The sequence below is a fragment of the Rissa tridactyla genome, chromosome 3, assembly GCF_028500815.1.
Source record: "Rissa tridactyla isolate bRisTri1 chromosome 3, bRisTri1.patW.cur.20221130, whole genome shotgun sequence".
Taxonomy (NCBI): Eukaryota; Metazoa; Chordata; class Aves; order Charadriiformes; family Laridae; genus Rissa; species Rissa tridactyla.
The window spans coordinates 94,786,180-94,805,229 of NC_071468.1; the positions used below are offsets into that span (position 1 = coordinate 94,786,180).

Here is a 19,050-nt window from a genome sequence, read left to right on the forward strand (position 1 = left end):
TGGGGCCGGATGGGATCCACCCAAGGGTATTGAAAGAGCTGGCGGACGTGCTCGCCAGGCCACTTGGTATCATTTATGAGCAGTCCTGGACAACCGGGGAGGTCCCAGCTGACTGGAGGTTAGCAAATGTGACACCCATCCACAAGAAGGGCCGGAAGGAGGATCCGGGGAACTACAGGCCAGTCAGTCTGACCTCGGTGCCTGGGAAGGTCATGGAACAGATCCTCCTCAGTGCCATTACACGGCACATGCAGGAGAACAGGGTGATCAGGCCCAGTCAGCATGGGTTTGTGAAGGGCAGGTCATGCCTGTCAAACCTAATATCCTTCTATGATAAGGTGACCCACTTAGTGGATGAGGGAAAAGCTGTGGATGTTATCTACCTGGATTTTTGCAAAGCTTTTGACACTGTTTCCCACAGCATTCTCCTGGAGAAACTGGCTGCTCATGGCCTGGACAGGTGTACTCTTCGCTGGGTAAAAAACTGGCTGGATGGCCGTGCCCAGAGAGTGGTGGTAAATGGAGTTAAATCCCGTTGGTGTCCAGTCACAAGTGGTGTCCCCCAGGGCTCGGTGCTGGGGCCGGTTCTCTTTAATATCTTTATCAATGATCTGGATGAAGGGATCGAATGCACCCTCAGTAAGTTCGCAGATGACACTAAACTGGGTGGGCGTGTTGATCTGCTTGAGGGTAGGTTGGCTCTGCAGAGGGACCTGGACAGGCTGGACCGATGGGCTGAGACCAATGGTATGAGGTTCAACAAGGCCAAGTGCTGGGTCCTGCACTTGGGTCACAACAGCCCCATGCAGCGCTACAGGATTGGGGTAGAGTGGCTCGAAAGCAGCCCGACAGAAAAGGACTTGGGGGTGTTGGTTGACAGCCGGCTGAATATGAGCCAGCAGTGTGCCCAGGTGGCCAAGAAGGCCAACAGCATCCTAGCCTGTATCAGGAATAGTGTGGTGAGCCGGACTAGGGAAGTGATCATCCCCCTGTACTCAGCACTGGTGAGGCCCCACCTCGAGTACTGCGTTCAGTTTTGGGCCCCTCGCTACAAGAGGGACATCGAGGTGTTGGAGCGTGTCCAGAGAAGGGCTACAAAGCTGGTGAGGGGTCTGGAGGACAAACCTTATGAAGAACGACTGAGGGAGCTGGGGTTGTTTAGCCTGGAGAAGAGGAGGCTGAGGGGAGACCTTATCACCCTCTACAACTACCTGAAAGGAGGTTGTAGAGAGATGGGGGCTGACCTCTTCTCCCTGGTGACAGGTGATAGGACGAGAGGAAACGGGTTCAAGTTATGTCAGGGGAGGTTTAGATTGGATATTAGGAAACATTTTTTCACTGAAAGGGTTATTAAACATTGGAATAGGCTGCCCAGGGAGGTGGTGGATTCACCATCCCTGGAGGTGTTTAAAAAAAGGGTAGATGGGGCACTTAGGGACATGGTTTAGAAGTGGCTCTTGTCAGGGTAGGCTAAAGGTTGGACTCGATGATCTTAAAGGCCCCTTCCAACCTCAACAATTCTATGATTCTATGATCAAATACAAAACAGTTTTCACAGTAGGAGATACTAAGTAAGCTGGTATTCTTCAATTTGGAAGGACAGCTCAGGAATGCATGATGCTTATTGATTCTTGATTGATACTGAAAAGGAGAAGAAGAATCTTAGAATCATAGAACAGTTAGAGTTGGAAGGGACCTTAAAGATCATCTAGTTCCAACCCCCTCCATGATAGGCAGGGACACCTCCCACTAGACCAGGCTGCTCAAAGCCCAATCCAACCTGGCCTTGAACACTTCCGGGGATGGGACATCCACAACTTCTCCGGGCAACCTCTTCCAGTGTCTCACCACCCTCACAGTGAACAATTTCTTCCTAATATCTAATTGAAATCTGCTCTCTTTCCATTTAAAACCGTTACCTCTCATTCTATTGCTAACACTCCCTGATAAGGAGTCCTTCCCCATCTTTCCTGTAGGCCCCCCCCTTTAAGTACTGGAAGGCCGCTATAAGGTCTCCCCAGAGCTTTCTCTTCTCCAGGCTGAACAACCCCAACTCTCTCAGCCTGTATTCACAAGAGAGGTGCTCCAGCCCTCTGATCACCTTTGTGACCTTCCTAAGGACTGGCTCCAACAGCTCCATGTCCTTATGTTGGGGACCCCAGAGCTGCACGCAGTACTGCAGGGGGGATCTCCTGAGAGCAGAGTAGAGGGCAGTATCACCTCTCTCAACCTGCTGGCAACGCTTCTTTTGATGTAACCCGGAAAGCCAACCGCATCCTGTGCACATGTCAGCTCATGTTGAGCTTCTCATCAACCAACACCCAAGTCCTTCCCCTCAGGGCTGCTCTCAATACATTCTCCACCCAGCCTGTATTTGTGCTTGGGTCTACCCCAATCCACGCGCAGGACCTTACACTTCCAGTAGAAGTAAGCGACACCAAATTAAATTAAGAGGAAGCAGGTTCCAAACAAACAAAAGGAAGTGGTTCTTCAAACACAAAGATAAACAGCATAATTCCTCACCACAGGATATTGCAGATGCTCAAAGTTTACATGAATTATGTTTACATGAAGGGAAAACTGCATTCATTAATGGGAGAGAAGTCCATTGAAGGATACTAAATCCACCGAAAACACATCTGGCTGAGATCGCAGTCTCAAATAACTGGAGGCTGGAAGAGTACATGGTGAGAAGCACTGTACTTGCTTACTTTGTCCTTATGCTTTTCCCTGGGCACCACTTCTGGCTATCATTAAAAGCAGGATGCTGAGCCTGATGAACCTTTAATCTGACCAAATGGGCATGTGTAAGTAAATTAAACAATGATACAGCTTGGGACCTGGAACTTGGTCATCTATATCATTAAGTTGATAGACCCCAGCTGTGAAGGTCTCTTGCAGACATTTCAATGAGTCTAATTAGCATTTCCCTGTATAATTCCCAGGCACAGTTCAAAAGTTAGCATAGGCTAGGGACTGTTCCCAACAGGCAGTTTCGATTAAGCCTCTTTCAAAGGGCAAGAGAGTTAAACAGTATGAAGATGGCCAGATCAAGCCAAATACCACAGAATTACAGGATAAGCCCTGGTTTACCTTACTAGGATAAATGCCAATGTGACTGCTTTTATTACAGGTAGAGACTTCCTGTAGAATTAACAATATGCTTTTCCTTTTCCCCTAGAGTATCTATGTACAGGTGTCTCTCGTTGTGATCGTACATCATCTGCTTGGTAATAAAAAAAACCTCTGTCAAGTAAAAACACTTGCATGGCTACTCATTGAGATGGCTGTCTTATAAACAACATATAACCTCATATGACTTCATGAAAAAAAAATCTAAAATGCTACCCACAATGTCAGAGCAGAACAATCACACAAGCAAAGCAAAGAAAAATATTCCCCTCAACACCAAAGCTTAAAAGGTGCAAACAAGTGACTAAGTAGTTACAGGATGAGAAAGAGAAAACTCTAATACTTCCCTACATAGCACTGAAAGACAAGTATGAAAAAAACCTCAGTTCATATTTACATCCAGCTGGTAAAGCCCCCAGTCTTTACTATATGAAATAGGATTTAAAAGACTTCAGAAAATCTTCCCCCTGCCCTAATAAAGTATCTGTATTGATGGTTAGCAGAGGTAAGGAGGCACATTTTCAGCGCAGTGGCTCTGACTGCCACCATCCAAACAAACTAGGGAATCGGACCCTTAGTCTATAAAGCAAAACGCACTTTCTTCCATACTCCAAAAAACGTGCAGACTAATAGGTCTGTATATGCAGTGGCCATAGTTACATCAAGATTTGCATCTTACTGAATTTACTCTTCTAGTCTTTTGTTTAGACTGAAGCATTTTTAGCAGAATTTTCAGCTGACAAATATACTTGCTGTACCAATACACAGGAGGGTTACTAACTGCTTCTCTTAATTGTAGTTTTTTAGTATTTTTAATTATAGTCCTTTGAGGTTCATGACTGTCTTCTATCCATGAGTAATAGCTTCTATTTTTCAAGTAGATTGGAAGCTTCCCCAGTACTTGAGCTGTCTTATGTGGACCGGTTTCATCACTGAGATTTATAATACAGACATCAAAATATTAGAAGGGCTAAAAAATGACTAACTTCAACTAGTATCTTAGAAAGGAAAGGTGATTCCTTCTTCATTTATTTATGCTTAAGAGAAGCATATTGAAGACTGGGAAATAAAAGACTACACCTGGAAACACACTGGAAGTTTAATAGCCTTGCATGTTCTGAATGGATGGAAGAGAGACAGAGGAGTATTTTATTAGGTGCGATAGGATGAAGTAGAAAATGTTGAACCTCCAGGAAATGTTCTTGACACTAAGATCTATTAGGAATTTTCTTCTAAAGGAAATAGAGGAAGCCTTATTTCCTGGGATAATTCAAATTGTACTCCACAAAATAGTAAATATATACAAAGAACATCCTGCGTTTAGAAGAAAATGAAGCAGATGACAATTTTTTCTACATTTAGGCTGGACAAGCCCCAGACTCGCTCTCTTCTCACATGTATACACAGGCAAAAGCACAATCAAAACAGACAAGAAGTAAAGATAAAAGGATGAAATTTTGGAAGTAATGAATTATTCTCATTGTGGTTTTACTTTCAAAGTTTCTTTTAGTCAAATACATGTAATTTTTATTTATAATCATTTTACCGAGAAATATCAAAGAATTAGAGTAAAATAATAACTTTACCAAAGATCAAGTGTTTACAAGTACATATCACAGCACATATACTGCTACGTAGCTCAGCTCCAATGATATTCATTTTTAAAATCCTCTATTTCAAGTGTGAGATGGGAGGGGAATGTGTTTTATCAAGGAAAGCAACCAGTCAAGGAAAACTGCAATTGAATAGTCCCTCTCCAGAGCACAGCCATCCTCCTACTCTACCACTCACAACTTCTGAGCCTTCTGCGATATCAACTAGTACTGTGATTTAGTCTATATAACAGCATATCTTACTTGCCTCTCTGAGTTGAAACAGAAACAAGGATTTTATACTAGTATTTTGAAGCAGCTAAGCAAGGAATTTAGTTTTCCCAGCTCTGTGAAATCACTGTTATCTATTAGTGACAACGCTGTCATGTTTGCTCAGCTATAATTACCATGTAAATGTGTTGGCTTTTTTATCACCACTATTCCAAATAAAATATAGATTTGTTCCACACATGCTGCCAAATTATAATGAAATTTATATGGTGTTCAGGTTGCATATGTCCCACAAAACTGAATTCTCAGTGTTCCAGCTCAGTTACAGAAAGAATCGTATCTGTGAAGTATACTACAGCAAATGCATATTCTAACCAAGAAGGTAGACAAGATGACAGGAAAATGTAGGACCTGGGTAAAGAGAGACCTTGGAATGACCAAAGGAAGCAAGAGCCAAGAGAAAAAAGAGAATAAATCACAGATTTAACAAAGGAAAAAAGATAACTTAAGAGGTTATTTGCCTGATTACCTAGCAGGCTTTGGGTCAGTTCCAACTCCCAAGCGACATACATGCTTCAAGTATCAAAATAAATAATAATGAATGAGACTTCAACCTCTGTAGGTTTCAAGATCTCAGACCTAACTTCGAGTTTATTTTTTTGTTAAGCTCAAAACAGCTGCCAAGCTCAAAACTTTGAATGTGTCCACTCATCTGAACTGAAGCACTTGAACATCTTGCCTCAGCAAATTAAGAAGCTACAAATTAAAGAATAGAAGATGACTGCTGGAGAGGTAAGGGTTACCTGAGAGACAGATAAAACATATAACTATGTATTGAGATTTCTGAAATTAATTTTTTTTTTAAATTGCTAGTGACAATGTATATCTTGATAACTTATCTTCTCCCCCATGGCTGCATTTAAGCAACTCAAGCCAACTGGTGTTTGAGATAAGACGCTGCCCTTTGTTTTGGTTTGGTGGACTTTGGGTTTCTCCATTTAGAGTAAACTGATAGTCATTAAACGATGCACCAAATTTTGTGACATAGCTTTAAGCATACATTTTAAGAAAACCTGGTGCTTCTAACTCTGTTGTTAGAGTGAAGGCCCATTTTGTGGACCCTTTAGTTATCAGGGTTTCCTCTGGGTCTTTAAGATCTGTTATTTTGGGGGTTCTGTGCTTTTTTGTTCCAACTTGAAGGGTTGTGACATGCTCAAAGCAGGAACACATGTAACTTCATTGCACTGCAATTTCTATATGGCTCAAGTTCTTAGTACATTGCATAATGCTCTGTATCAACTTGTTCCTTATTTTATTCCTTTTTACCATTTTGTATTTATAATATTTCCCAGAGGTATCAAAACCGGGATCAGAGATCACCGATTGTTAGAACTCTGTCTCAAACTTTGTCTACAAACTGATAGGAAAGGCAGGTTTTATTTTATGTGTCACTGATTTCAGTGCCTGGTTCTCCTTCTTACTCTGAATTGTCAGAAACTGACAGAGATTTTATTTTTCAGAAAGTAATTGCTTTACGATAGGACACTGGAAGAAAGCAATCCAGTCAAAAAAAAAAAAAAGAAAGAAGAGAGCAGCAATACATAGAAGGCTGTAAAAATGAAAGAAGAAAATTCACTTGGTAAATAAAATTGTATTTAGACAACGCAGGGACAGAACTTCAACTATGGGAATCGACACAGCTCAGGTGAATGGAGCTGTGATCAGACAACCCAACAGTTGCATGACAATTTTCATTTTAATAAATTTTAAGATTCTCCTTTTTTTGTTACTTAGCAAATTTTGAAGACACCTTTAGATTTCATTTATGTTGAACAATTTGTTTTGTAACCATTTGTATTGGAAAATAAACTGTATCATAGGGTTTCAGCAAACCTAAGCTAAAAACATCCCAGAGAGTGCATACGCACCCGTCATCCAAGCAGCCATGTACAATGCTATCCAAACAAACGTTCCATGACAGCTTCTATGAGGAAAACAGCACCAGCTGAGAGGTGAGCGGATATTTAAGGAAGGGCACTGGTCACCCCGAGTTGTGATGCTCCAAAAGAAGAGTGTGTGATTGTATATACACATCTTAAAAAATCTGCCTATAACATATTCTGGTGAACACTATTAGTCCATACTGTAAATTAAATGTACATTCACATCACACCCCTGCTAATATTAAAAAAAAAAACCCAAACAAATCCCAAACCATTATCATGTTTTATTGTTCTCCTTTTTTATGTGGATTTATAATGTGAACACATGTGCCAAATCAGAAAAATACCACATTCGTGTTCGCTATTCATAAAATCAAAGGATAATTGAGGCTGGACATGATCTCAAGAGGTCTCTAGCCCGATCTCCTGCTCAAAGCAAGGTTCAGCTATGGGGTCGGGCCAGGTTGCTCAGGGCTGGTCTTGAAAACTTCAAGGAAAAGAGGCTGCATAACCACTTTGGGTAACCTCTTCCAGAGCTTTACTATCCTAAGACAGAAAAGTATTAACTGAGGATTAAAAAAAAATAAGTATATACATTTTAAAAGAAACTATCTTGCGGTTCTCTGTGCTTATCCAATCAGAAATCAGTGTAAGTGACACCTTGCATAATTTTCATGCTATTAACAGAAAATGGTAAAATCATTTAAGATAATCCAACCACCTGCATTTTCATGAAGCAAGCCTTTCTTTAGTTTATTTCCTTTTCTGTAACCAGAATAATAAGTGCAGACCACTGGAAGGAGAAACTACTTCCATAAGAAACAACAGCATTAAAATTAAAAACCCTTTACTAATGGCTACACAGCACCTCCCTTGCTGCAAGTTCAGCCCATTGCACTACGGACGCAGCAAATACACCATTCCCTTCCTCTTTCCAGCCGAGTTATGTATCTGAAGACTGTTTACATATTTCTTTTCAGCTGACTCTACACTAAGTAATCTTCATTCATGCAATCCTTCCTCGAAGGTCATGTGCTCCTGAGCACCAGTCATTCTCAGTGCTCTCCTTTCAAAACCCTTTAAGTTGAAGCCTTACAAATACCAAATAGCACAGGACTATCTAATTAGTGTTGCAGACAATATTCCACTTGAAAACATCTTACTAAGAGTCTTTCGTTTGCAACTGACTGACTTCATTTACTTGTGTTCAGCTTCTGATCCAAATAATCCTCAGATTTTAATTTCTGGGCAGATATGATTTGATTTGGTTTTTCAAAGCTCAGACTTATTCTCCCCTACAGGTTGTTCCTTGCACTTGGTTCCGTTTGTGTTGGATCCTTTTTTTTTTTTCTTTCAGGCTACATCTCTGATTTGCCAAGAACATTCTGGATTCTAAAGCTTTCTTCTAGCTATTATCAGTCTCTCCTGACTTCCTCTCACCGTACAGTGTAATACTCATACTTTCTATCCCATACTGTAAAATTACAATTCTGAACAGCCTTAGAACAAGGATGGATCCACATGATCTAATCTGCCTTCCTGGCAGCAAACCAATCCAAGCTGCTCTCAGCATATACTTTTTCAAACGTACTCTGTAAGGGTAGGCCAATATTTTTGTTGCAGCTGCAAGACTATCATATAAGACAATGTCATTATCTAAGTAACACAAAGAAAACAGAATACAAAGGGGAATTAATACAAATTTACAGTGAGATTATATTTCCCATGGAAGGAAAACTTGCAGCGTAACACCTGCACACGCAGTCTGTAGCTTCCCTTACCACTACTGGCTTCTGTAAGACAGAACCACGTCCAACCAAGACTGAAAAAAAGGAGAAAGGCAGAACAAGACTTCTGGATTCCTCAAGGAAAACCAAGTGTTTTAAACAGCCTAAAAGAATCTCCCTCTATAGTTTAAATTACAGATGCCCCCTGTATCTTTAATTTACATACAATCACTTTCCCCTCAGTTGCCTGCGTCTCCCTGATACCCCCAGAGCCTATTCTGCAAAAGAAAAACGTAGTGAAATAAAAAGTTGAAGTCAACCAGTTTGATTTGGTGAGGTATAAATCTGAGTTGGTTTCAGATATTCAATCCTATGAAATTATATGCTCACCAAAAAAAAAAAAATATAGGATTGTTCATTTTAATGTACTTCTGGAGAGTTTGGAATGGCAAACAACCCATGTTTAGGCAGCTGTGTCCTACTCTAGGTCATATGCAAAACAGAGTGTGCAAACACTATCTTGTTCCTTAATGTGCAAGATGAAGCAGAGTTTTTTTTCTACTAGAAAAAAAAAATCAGATTTTAAGTTCCAGGCTTTTAACCATGTTTGTTACGCACAAATTAGTACAAGTATTTTATTTTGTGATGCTATGTTAAAATGCAAAGGTGTTGATATGTTTTTAGTACTGGAGTTCAGTAACCGGAAATTCAGCATTCTTGTTCTTCAATAATTATTTGAATCAAGGCTAAATTGAGTAACTGTTAGAAGTCCAGGCTGAGACTTCCTTCCCATACTCTTAAAACACACTCTTTCCTCACAAATCACGATGTGTAGCTTCTGATGAGACTGTTGCAAATAATTTTTGAGTGACCACTGGTAAATAAAGATCCTTCCACTCATATATTTCCTGTTATTTGAAGGACAGCTGAATACATTGTTAATAGTTACAGTGGAAATACTTTTAATGGGATCTTTTAATTAACTTCTGAACTTACAAGAAAGAAAAGTTACAAAAGAAAAAAAAATAATCTAAATGTGCTGACTCAGCTTCTACTTAAGAAAAATGTGACTACCAGTGGTTGGGTCATTTTATCACTGCCTTAAAATAATGGAAATCAAGCAAAGAGAGTGGCAGCAACAGCTGGAACCACGTGCCTGTGTCCAAACACAATTTATTCATAAAACTCAAGGAAGGCACAGCACAGCTGCAAAGCAATTATGAAAGGAAAAAAAAATTAAAAAATCCATAAGCCCTTCAGAGCTGATGAGTAACAATACCACCAAGAAACACTCAAGCTTAACAAGTGGGTTTTTTTGGAGACTAAATCTTCACATTATAAATGTTAGTTGCTATGGATGCTGTATTTTACTTCTGACACTTCTTCCTTCCTGGTTACTGGAATACTTCCTCCTAAAATACCTCCACAATTTTAAATCTGCTTAAATTTTGTTAATCCATAACATGCCTTCTTCAAAATATGAACACTGGAAAGCTGGCTGACACTTCTGGTATGGTGGGTGAGTGAATATATCCATGTCCAAAGCAGCCTAACTCACAATTATATTGCACTTTTTTAAATTCAGAAGCTGCCACCTACTCCCCATTTTCTGCAGTCTGAATATTGCCAGAATAGCAGTATCTGTCATTCTTCATCTTTATGATATGTAAATTCAGCAGAACTGCTTTTCTGCACCTTTTTCAGACAGTGAGCTGAAACACAGAGAAACTACCTATGACCCAAGAAAAGCCTTTTAATTCAGATTGTCTAATCCAAATCAGCCAAAACTAGTGAAAAAGCAGTAACCAGGCAGCAATAGGGTTAGGAGCTGAAGTTTCAACCATAAACTATCACCATCATTATTTAATTTCTATTAGGCAAGCTAAGAACAGGCTCTTCCTCCCACTTGTCCCTCAACACAGGCTTGCCTTTGATGACCTGTGAAGACCTACTTGTCTGAAGCCACATGAGAAGATTAGGTTGCATCATCTAGAGCGAGCCAGGCTGGCATTCTGTCACCCAAGACAGCCTTCCACAGGGCCAGTTTAATTCCCGTTTTAATGCACAAGCTTTTGAACTATTTCCAGCCGCTACAAAGCATCTACAATTAGGACAAACTGCTTCAAGCTCCATTTCCGACACCCACTGGTGAAGAACAAGGAACGGCTTCTCCTGGAATTTACACTCGGAACGTTTTATGGTTGTCGGCAGACTAAGATTGTCCTTAGGACAACTTGCCAGTCCATCAGGCAAAGGGACTGAACTTCCAGTCTGGGGAAGAGGTAAATGCACCTGCATTCAGCTTGGCCACTGGCAGTCAAGTCAACACGCTCTGAATCAGACGCATGCAGAAAACAAAACTCATGTTAACTACTGTGTAGGCACACCAAAGTATATAAATGAAAATTAACCTTTTTAAATTAACAGTCAGTTATGCTGTAGCAAATGTTAAATTTTGCTATTGCAGTAAATTTATGTTCTTAGGAAAAAAGTGTGTAAAACATTTAGTAGTTACTATCAACACAGTAAGTTCCTCTAAAATTTTTAAGGTATAAAAGCAATAATTCACTACTAACAAATACCTACACATCATCTCATCATACATTCCATACTGTAGAAATAAGCTTTTACTAGTTAGCATAGAAATAAGATAGCAGTAAACAGTAGTGGAGTCCAGTGGTTATGGATCTGTTAGACTTTATTATTAAATCTTTTCTTAAAAAAAAAAAAAGAAAAGATGTTTCTAAAAGAACAACTGTTGACACTGATTAACACACATAAAAATCTTCTTATTCTTAAGCATTTCAGGAATAATTTACATGGCAAAAAAATAAGAATTTTATCATGAAAGACTTAAGGAAGACCTTCAGAAAAAACTGTACTTGGCTGGCCATATATCAAGTTGTTACACCAAAAAAATAAGTAACATGGACAGAATAATTTACCTTTTCACCTTCTTCACCTTTACTACCTGCAAAGCCACGTTCACCCTGGAACACAAAACAATAAAATAAAAATCTCAAACGTAAACATTCTTCAAATAATGGCATTCTTTACAATAGTTTTATTGCACTGGATTTTTCTTGTGGTATTAAAACAGAATAAATAATTCAGATATCAATTCTCTCTCATTCAAAAAAGTGTGAAACCTCTACAAAAAAATGACACAGCTTTCCACAGTTTTGTCAATTAATAGTAGTCATCTTTCCATTCAGCCTTAGGGATCTTCTTGGCTTTAAAAATTCTGAACTATTCATTGATATTAAATGCACTCATTACAGTTCTGCTATTCTTCTGCAGAACCAGTTTTAATACATTTATTCCTATTAATACCTTTATTTTAATTTTTAAATGTGAATAGTCAGCTATGAAGGCCTCCAAAACCCAGAACAATTGAGAAAAATATAGAGATACAGTTTACTGAAAGAAAACTCATTCCTTTCATTTCGAAAACCACACCAAATTACCCAAGCATTAAAAAAAAAAAAAACAAAACCCAGAAGGGGTGAGTTTTGAAATATTAATTCAAGCCCAGCTTATTTCAGCAGATGACTGAATTCTTTATTTTATGATCTTTCAATAAAAAGATCTGTTAATAATGCTCTTCCAGCTGCAATTTGATAAGTTTTAACTCAGAAAAAGATCTTAATGTACAATCTTACCCTATTAATGTCTTTGCTAAACTCTTTGCCAAATTTGGCTGGCTACATTCAAACAAGAATAACCCTGCTTTAGGTCTTTATTAACGTATACTTGTACGTTTTGTGAGATATACAGCAGACATACAGACAAAATGATATACTTGAAGCACAATAACTACCTAATAAAAAAAAACCCTGAACATTCTCTTTCTCCCTCAAATCATCTAGCAGGAGGCAGACTGCATGTCTTTGCCAGTCTCTAGAATCCAGTCTCACCACCTCAGTACAACGCACATGATTTTTACAGGTCTGAGGATGAAAAGACTGGAAAATTTCCAAGGGAAAGCATATGGTGTTTTCTAAATTACTTTCAAAAAATTAAGATGAGCAATATCTAAATATTCTTTCACCCTTCAGAGAGTGTCATTTCCTTATATAGAACTCTAAGGTTTAAGTGAGGTTAACTAGAACAGCAGGCTACAACTTGCAAAATTTCTAGCAGCATTTTGTCAAATCTTTCAAGTGATATAGCATCAGGTACTACACATCTAGGAACTAAATTTAAAGCTTTGGAGGTGTGCAGATGTACAGGTTATCAAATAGTTCTGGACTCTTCATCAACTACCTCCACTGGCTGCTTTTTGTTAGTTTCTTTTGGCTGGGGTGACTCATACAATCAACAGCTCAGGGGTCAATTTTAGATGCATGCCCAAGACCAAGCATGCAAAATGGGATCTAGTGAAATAACCTTCCCTATGCTCTCACCTAAAAATGAGTGGTTAATTACTGAAATAATTTCTGAATGTATGCAACTTCTGTTCTGCTCATATAGTTTCCCTTTCTCATGAAAGGTTGGACCAGATGATCTTTTGAGGTCCCCTCCAACCTGGGTTGTTCTATGATTCTACGGTTCCCACTCTTCTCGAACTGTTGGATGTACAACACAGCTAACACATACAAATTTGACAGATTCCTAGAGGTAAAATATTTTATTGATTTTGCTTTCCCATTTGTGAGACTGCATATCCTGTCTTTACTCATTTCCCCATTCATTATATAAAAATTATTCTTAGATGGAGTAAAAATTTCTCTGGTTGTAACTTGTGTCCACTGCCTTTTGTCCTTTCACTGTACATCTCTGACAAGAGTCTGGCTCTGGCTTCTCTGCACCCTCCCAGTTCTTACAGACAGCAATGAGTCTGAACACCATCCCCCACCCTCGTCCTTTCCAAATTATCTTATCTTAAGGCTGAACAAGCCCAGCTGCCTCAGTCTCGCCTTGTACATCATGGGCTCCAAGCCCCTGGCTATCTTGGTGGGCCTCCACGTGGCTCACGCCAATAAGCTGCTCTTTATTCTCTCCTGGGGAGCTCTAAACTGGACATAGAACTCCAGATGCAGTCTCACAGGTGATAATCACTTCTGATCTGCTGTCCATGCTCTTGCTAAGGCAGCCCAAGATGCAGTTGGCCTTCTCCACCACTAAGCCACCCAGCAGGACTCCCAACTCCTATTCTGTAGAGCTGCTTTCTAGCAATTTGGCACCTAGCCTGTGTTGTTGCATAAGGCTATTCCTTCTCAGAGGCAGGACCTCATGTTTGCCATTGCTTAACTTACGAGTTCTTCATTAGCTCATTTCTCCAGCGTGTTGAGGTCCCACTGAATATCATTCTTGCCCTACTTTCCAGCACACTTCCCCATATTTGATAACATCCATGAACTTGCTGAGAATCCCATCATCCAGGTTTATTAATAAAGACACTAAATAATACTGTCCTCAGTATCACCCCATGGGGGATGACACTAGTTATTAGGTAGCAGTTGGACTGCATAGTGGTTATTCCACCTTTGAGCCCAGCAATCCAACCAACCTTCCACTCACGTTATTGTCCATTTATCCAGCCCATATCTCACAGATTTGACTACAACGATATGATGAGACTGTGCCAAAAACATGGCTGAAGTCAAGGTATAAAACATCCACTGCTCTCCCCTAATCCACACAGTCAGTCATCTTAGAATTGGCAATCACGTTGGTCAGTCACGGTTTGTCCTCGATGAATCCATACTGGCTGTTCCCAGTTGCCGCCTTCTTGAGTGTGGCAAGCAGGTCATGGGAGATGATCCTCCCCCTCTACTCTGCCTTGGTGAGGCCACACCTGGAGTACTGTGTCCATTTCTGGGCTCCCCGGTTCAAGAAGGACAGGGAACTGCTGGAGAGAGTACAGCAAAGGGCTACCAAGATGATTAGGGGACTCAAACACCTCTCTTATGAAGAAAAGCTGAGGGATTTGGGTCTCTTCAGTCTGGAAAAAGAACAACTGAGGGGGGATCTTATCAACACTTATAAATACTTAAAGGGTGGGTGTCAGGAGGATGCAGCCAGACTCTTTTCAGTGGTGCCCAGGGACAGGACAAGAGGTAACGGACACAAACTTGAACATAGGAAGTTCCATCTCAACACAAGGAGGAACCTCTTTACTTTGAGGGTGGCAGAGCCCTGGAACAGGCTGCCCAGAGAGGTGGTGGAGTCTCCTTCTCTGGAGACATTCAAAACCCCCCTGGACGCGTTCCTGTGCAACCTGCTCTAAGTGACCTTGCTCTGGCAGGGGGGTTGGACTAGATGATCTCCAGAGGTCCCTTCCAACCCCTACCCATTCTGTGATTCTAGTCCTTCGTGTGCTTAGAAATGGCTTCCAGGGTTTCCTATATAATTTTTCCAGGGACAGAGGTGAGGCTGACTGGCCTGCAGTACCCTGGATCCTTCTTGAAGATGAATGTGATGTTTGCCTGTTTCCAGTCATAGAATCTTCATGGTTGGAATGGACCTTTGAGATCGAGTCCAACCATACACACACACACACAAAAATACCTAACCCTACAATCTCTGCCACTAGAGCATGCCCTGACGTGCCACATCTAGACGTTTCTCAAACACCTCTAGGGATGGTGACTCAACCACCTCCCTGGGCAGGCTGTTCCAGTGCCTGACCACTCTTTCAGTAAAGTAATTCTTCCTAATATCTAATCTAAACCTCCCCTGCCGCAACTTCAGACCATTTCCTCTGGTCCTGTCATTATTCACTTGGGAGAAGAGGCCAACACCCACCTCTCTCCAACCTCCTTTCAGGTAGTTGGAGAGGGCAATGAGGTCTCCCCTCAGCCTCCTCTTCTCCAAGCTAAACATGCCCAGCTCCCTCAGCCTCTCCTCATATGACCTGGTCTCCAGACCCCTCACCAGCCTGGTAGCTCTCCTCTGGACACGCTCCAGCACTTCAATGTCCCTCTTGTACAGAGGGGCCCAGAACTGAACACAGTACTCGAGGTGACGCCTCACCAGTGCCACGTACAGAGGCACGATCACTGCCCTACTCCTGCTGGCCACGCTACTCCTGATACAAGCCAGAATGCTGTTGGCCTTCTTGGCCACCTGGGCACACTGCTGGCTCATGTTAAGCTGGCCGTCCACCAGCACCCCCAGGTCCTTTTCTGCCGGGCAGCTTTCCAGCCACTCTGCCCCAAGCCTGTAGCGTTGCTTGGGGTTGTTGTGACCAAAATGCAGGACCCGGCACTTGGCCTTATTAAACCTCATACCATTGGCCTTGGCCCATCGATCCAGCCTGTCCAGGTCCCTCTGTAGAGCCTTCCTACCCTCAAGCAGATCAACACTCCCACCTGGTTTGGTGTCATCTGCAAACTTACTGAGGGTGCACTCAATCCCCTCATCCAGATCATTGATAAAGATATTAAACAAAACTGGCCCCAAAACTGAGCCCTGAGGGACACCACTGGTGACCGGCCGCCAAGAGGATTTCACCCCATTAATCACAACTCTCTGGGCACGGCCATCCAGCCAGTTTTTAACCCAGCGAAGAGCACACTTGTCTATGCCATCATTCGCCAGCTTCTCCAGGAGAATGCTGTGGGGGACGCTGTCAAAAGCCTTACCAAAGTCCAGATAGACAATGTCCACAGCCTTCCCTGCGTCCAGAAGGCGGGTCACATGGTCATAGAAAGAGATCAGGTTGGTTAAGCAGGACCTCCCCTTCCTAAACCCTTGCTGGCTGTCCCTGATCCCTTGGCTGCCGTGCACTTGCCATGAGAGCTCACTCAAGATGATCCTCTCCATGATCTTTCCTGGTATCGAGAATCAGAAACCTCCCCTAGTCATCATGATCTTTTGATAATGACAGAGGGCAGGCTTACTGTGACATCAGCCAGCTCCCTCAGCAGACCTGGATGCATACTATTTGGTATCTTGCAAACGTCCAAGTAGTTTAAGTGCTCCTTAACGCTCTCTTCCCCTTCAGTGGGCAATGGTTTATTCTCACACACTATGCTAGGAGTTGTAAGTAACCTAGAAGGCCTGAGGGCAAACTTTATTAGTGAAAACGACATGAGGGTACTCTTGGCCTCTTCCACATGTCCCACCCCATTAAGCAGTGGGTCAACATTTTCTTCAGCCTTGTTTTTGCTACAAATGTACTTAACAGAAGCCCTTCATGCTGCCCTTCAAATCCCTCATTAGTTTTAATTCCAGATGAGTTTTTGGTTTCCTAACTCCATCACCACACGCTCTGGCAATGTTTCTATATTCCTACTGGGTATCTCATCCCTGCTTCCACTGTTTACTTTCTTTTTGTGCCCTTGTTCATCTATGCTGGCCTTCTGCCATACTTGCTCAACTCCCTGCACATCAGCATGGACTGTTCTTGGGGTTTCGGGAAGCTGTCCTTGAAGATCAACCAGCTGGGCTCCTGAGGTCTGAAGGACAGTCTTGATCACTCCTTGGCCTCCTCTTTGCCAGACTCAACAAACTTAGCTCCTTGAAACTCTCCTCAAAGGTCTTGTTTTCTAGGCCCTTGAACATACACTAGCTCCCCACTGGACCCTCACTGGTTTCTCCACATCTCTTGAAGAAGTGAGCATGGAAGAACCCCCAAACATGACACAGCATACCAGATGCAGCACCACCAAGCAAAGAGCGGAAAATATCTTTCCCCGATCTGTCAGCTGCAATTTTACTAACATAGTCCAATACGTGCTTTGCTTTATTCCCAATAGGGGAACACTGTTAGCTCATAATTCAGCCTTTTGTGTACCTCCAGGTCCTTTTCAGCAATGCTGCTGCTCAACCAGTCAGTTCTCTGCCTGTACCAATGTGTGGGGTGATTAACTAATTCCTTCTTTTTAAAACATACAGTCTAATTGCCCAGATTTTTTGCACATATTTGAACTAGAGAAAATATGAAATGCACTCAGAAAGCATAGAGAAAGAAGTTTAGGTAATTTCCACTTGCCAGCATTAAAAAAAAAAAAACCAACAATATTAGCCACTGGTAGCTTACATCAAAGAATTCAAATATTGAAGAAATAAAAATGTGAAAGTTGTAAAATAACACATTTATGACTGACTTAATATGAGAATATTGCCATGCAAGGGAGAATTTAAGTTAGGCAAAACATTTCACGCACACATTTTCATGGATAATCACTGATTATTTGTCTTGATACTGCAGGATTGCTGATTTGATTTTCAGTGTTTTAAATATGCCTGCAGTACGAGTCAATGAGATCCTGACTTTGAACTTATAAATTGATAGATTGTGGTAAGCATGTTGTGGAACTCAATGCTGGCTACCTCATCTGCAGAAAATAAGTTCCTTCCTTCCCTTCGTGCTACATTACAGGAAGTATCTGCCTAAAGATACACAAATCAGCCCTTTGCACCAAGGTCACACTGCAGAACACTTTCTTGAAATTTTAATATGAACAAAATAACGGGGGTTTTATGTAGTCCCTTAATTTTTGGAAGCAGCAGAACTATTTCCCCTACAATTTTCTAAAAGGAATTATCTGGACAGATGCATGTGACATTAAGACTTCATTCCAAATACTTACGGTTAAACACAGCTGCAATCAACAGAAAACAAAATCTGACCATGAAGAGAGTCAAGCAACATTAACAAATATTACCAGCAAGGTCTACAATACAGATGTCTCTTTTTGCAAGTTCTGGCCTTCCTACACTATTCCACCTCTGGAGAGAACTGAAAGATTAAAATGGAAGAGCGGAAGCAGCAGTGCTGTCCTTCATCTCATTTTGCTGAGACCACGAGACTCAAATTTCAAATTTTTTAATCTGCTTTCTTGGGGCTGGATAGACCTGCATAGTTCTGAGACTTAGGTGACTGCTCTTAACAATCAGGTTCGAGACCACCTAAGAAACCTGAAGGTGCACAAGTCATAAAATCACAGAATTGTTAGGGTTGGAAGGGACCTTAAAGATCATCTAGTTCCAGCCCTCATTGCCATGGGCAGGGACATATCCCACTAGATCAGGTTGCTCAGAGCCCCATCCAGCCTGGCCTTAAAAACTTCCAGGGATGGGGCTTCCACCACCTCTCTGGGCAACCTGTTCCAGTTTGCCCAAATCCAGAAGGACCTGGACAGGCTTGAGAGGTGGGCCCATGTGAACCTCATGAGGTTCAACAGGGCCAAGTGTAAGGTCCTGCACATGGGTTGGGGCAATCCCAAGCACAAATACAGGCTGGGTGGAGAACAGATTGTGAGCAGCCCTGAGGGGAAGGACTTGGGAGTGTTGGTGGATGAGAAGCTTAACATGACCTGTCACTGTGTTTGCAGCCCAGAAAGCCAACTGCCTCCTGGGCTGCATCAAAAGAAGCATGGCCAGCAGGTCAAGGGAGGCAATTCTGACCCTCTACTGCACTCTCGTGAGATCCCACCTGGAGTACCACATCCAGCTCTGGGGCCCCCAACATAA

General features: G+C 41.7%; 1 protein-coding gene across 10 annotated transcripts in view; it reads right to left on the bottom strand.

Moving 5' to 3' along the window:
• Positions 1–19,050, bottom strand: part of COL19A1 (collagen type XIX alpha 1 chain) — a 214,129-nt gene that overhangs the window by 127,346 nt on the left and 67,733 nt on the right. For 9 of the 10 annotated variants that reach the window (XM_054195882.1, XM_054195883.1, XM_054195881.1 and 6 more), the window contains one exon: positions 11,571–11,615. The exons of the other annotated variant lie outside the window; for it this stretch is intronic. In XM_054195882.1, coding sequence (XP_054051857.1) covers positions 11,571–11,615 — 45 coding nt within the window. The remainder of the gene's footprint in view (positions 1–11,570; positions 11,616–19,050) is intronic. 10 annotated transcript variants of the gene reach the window in all.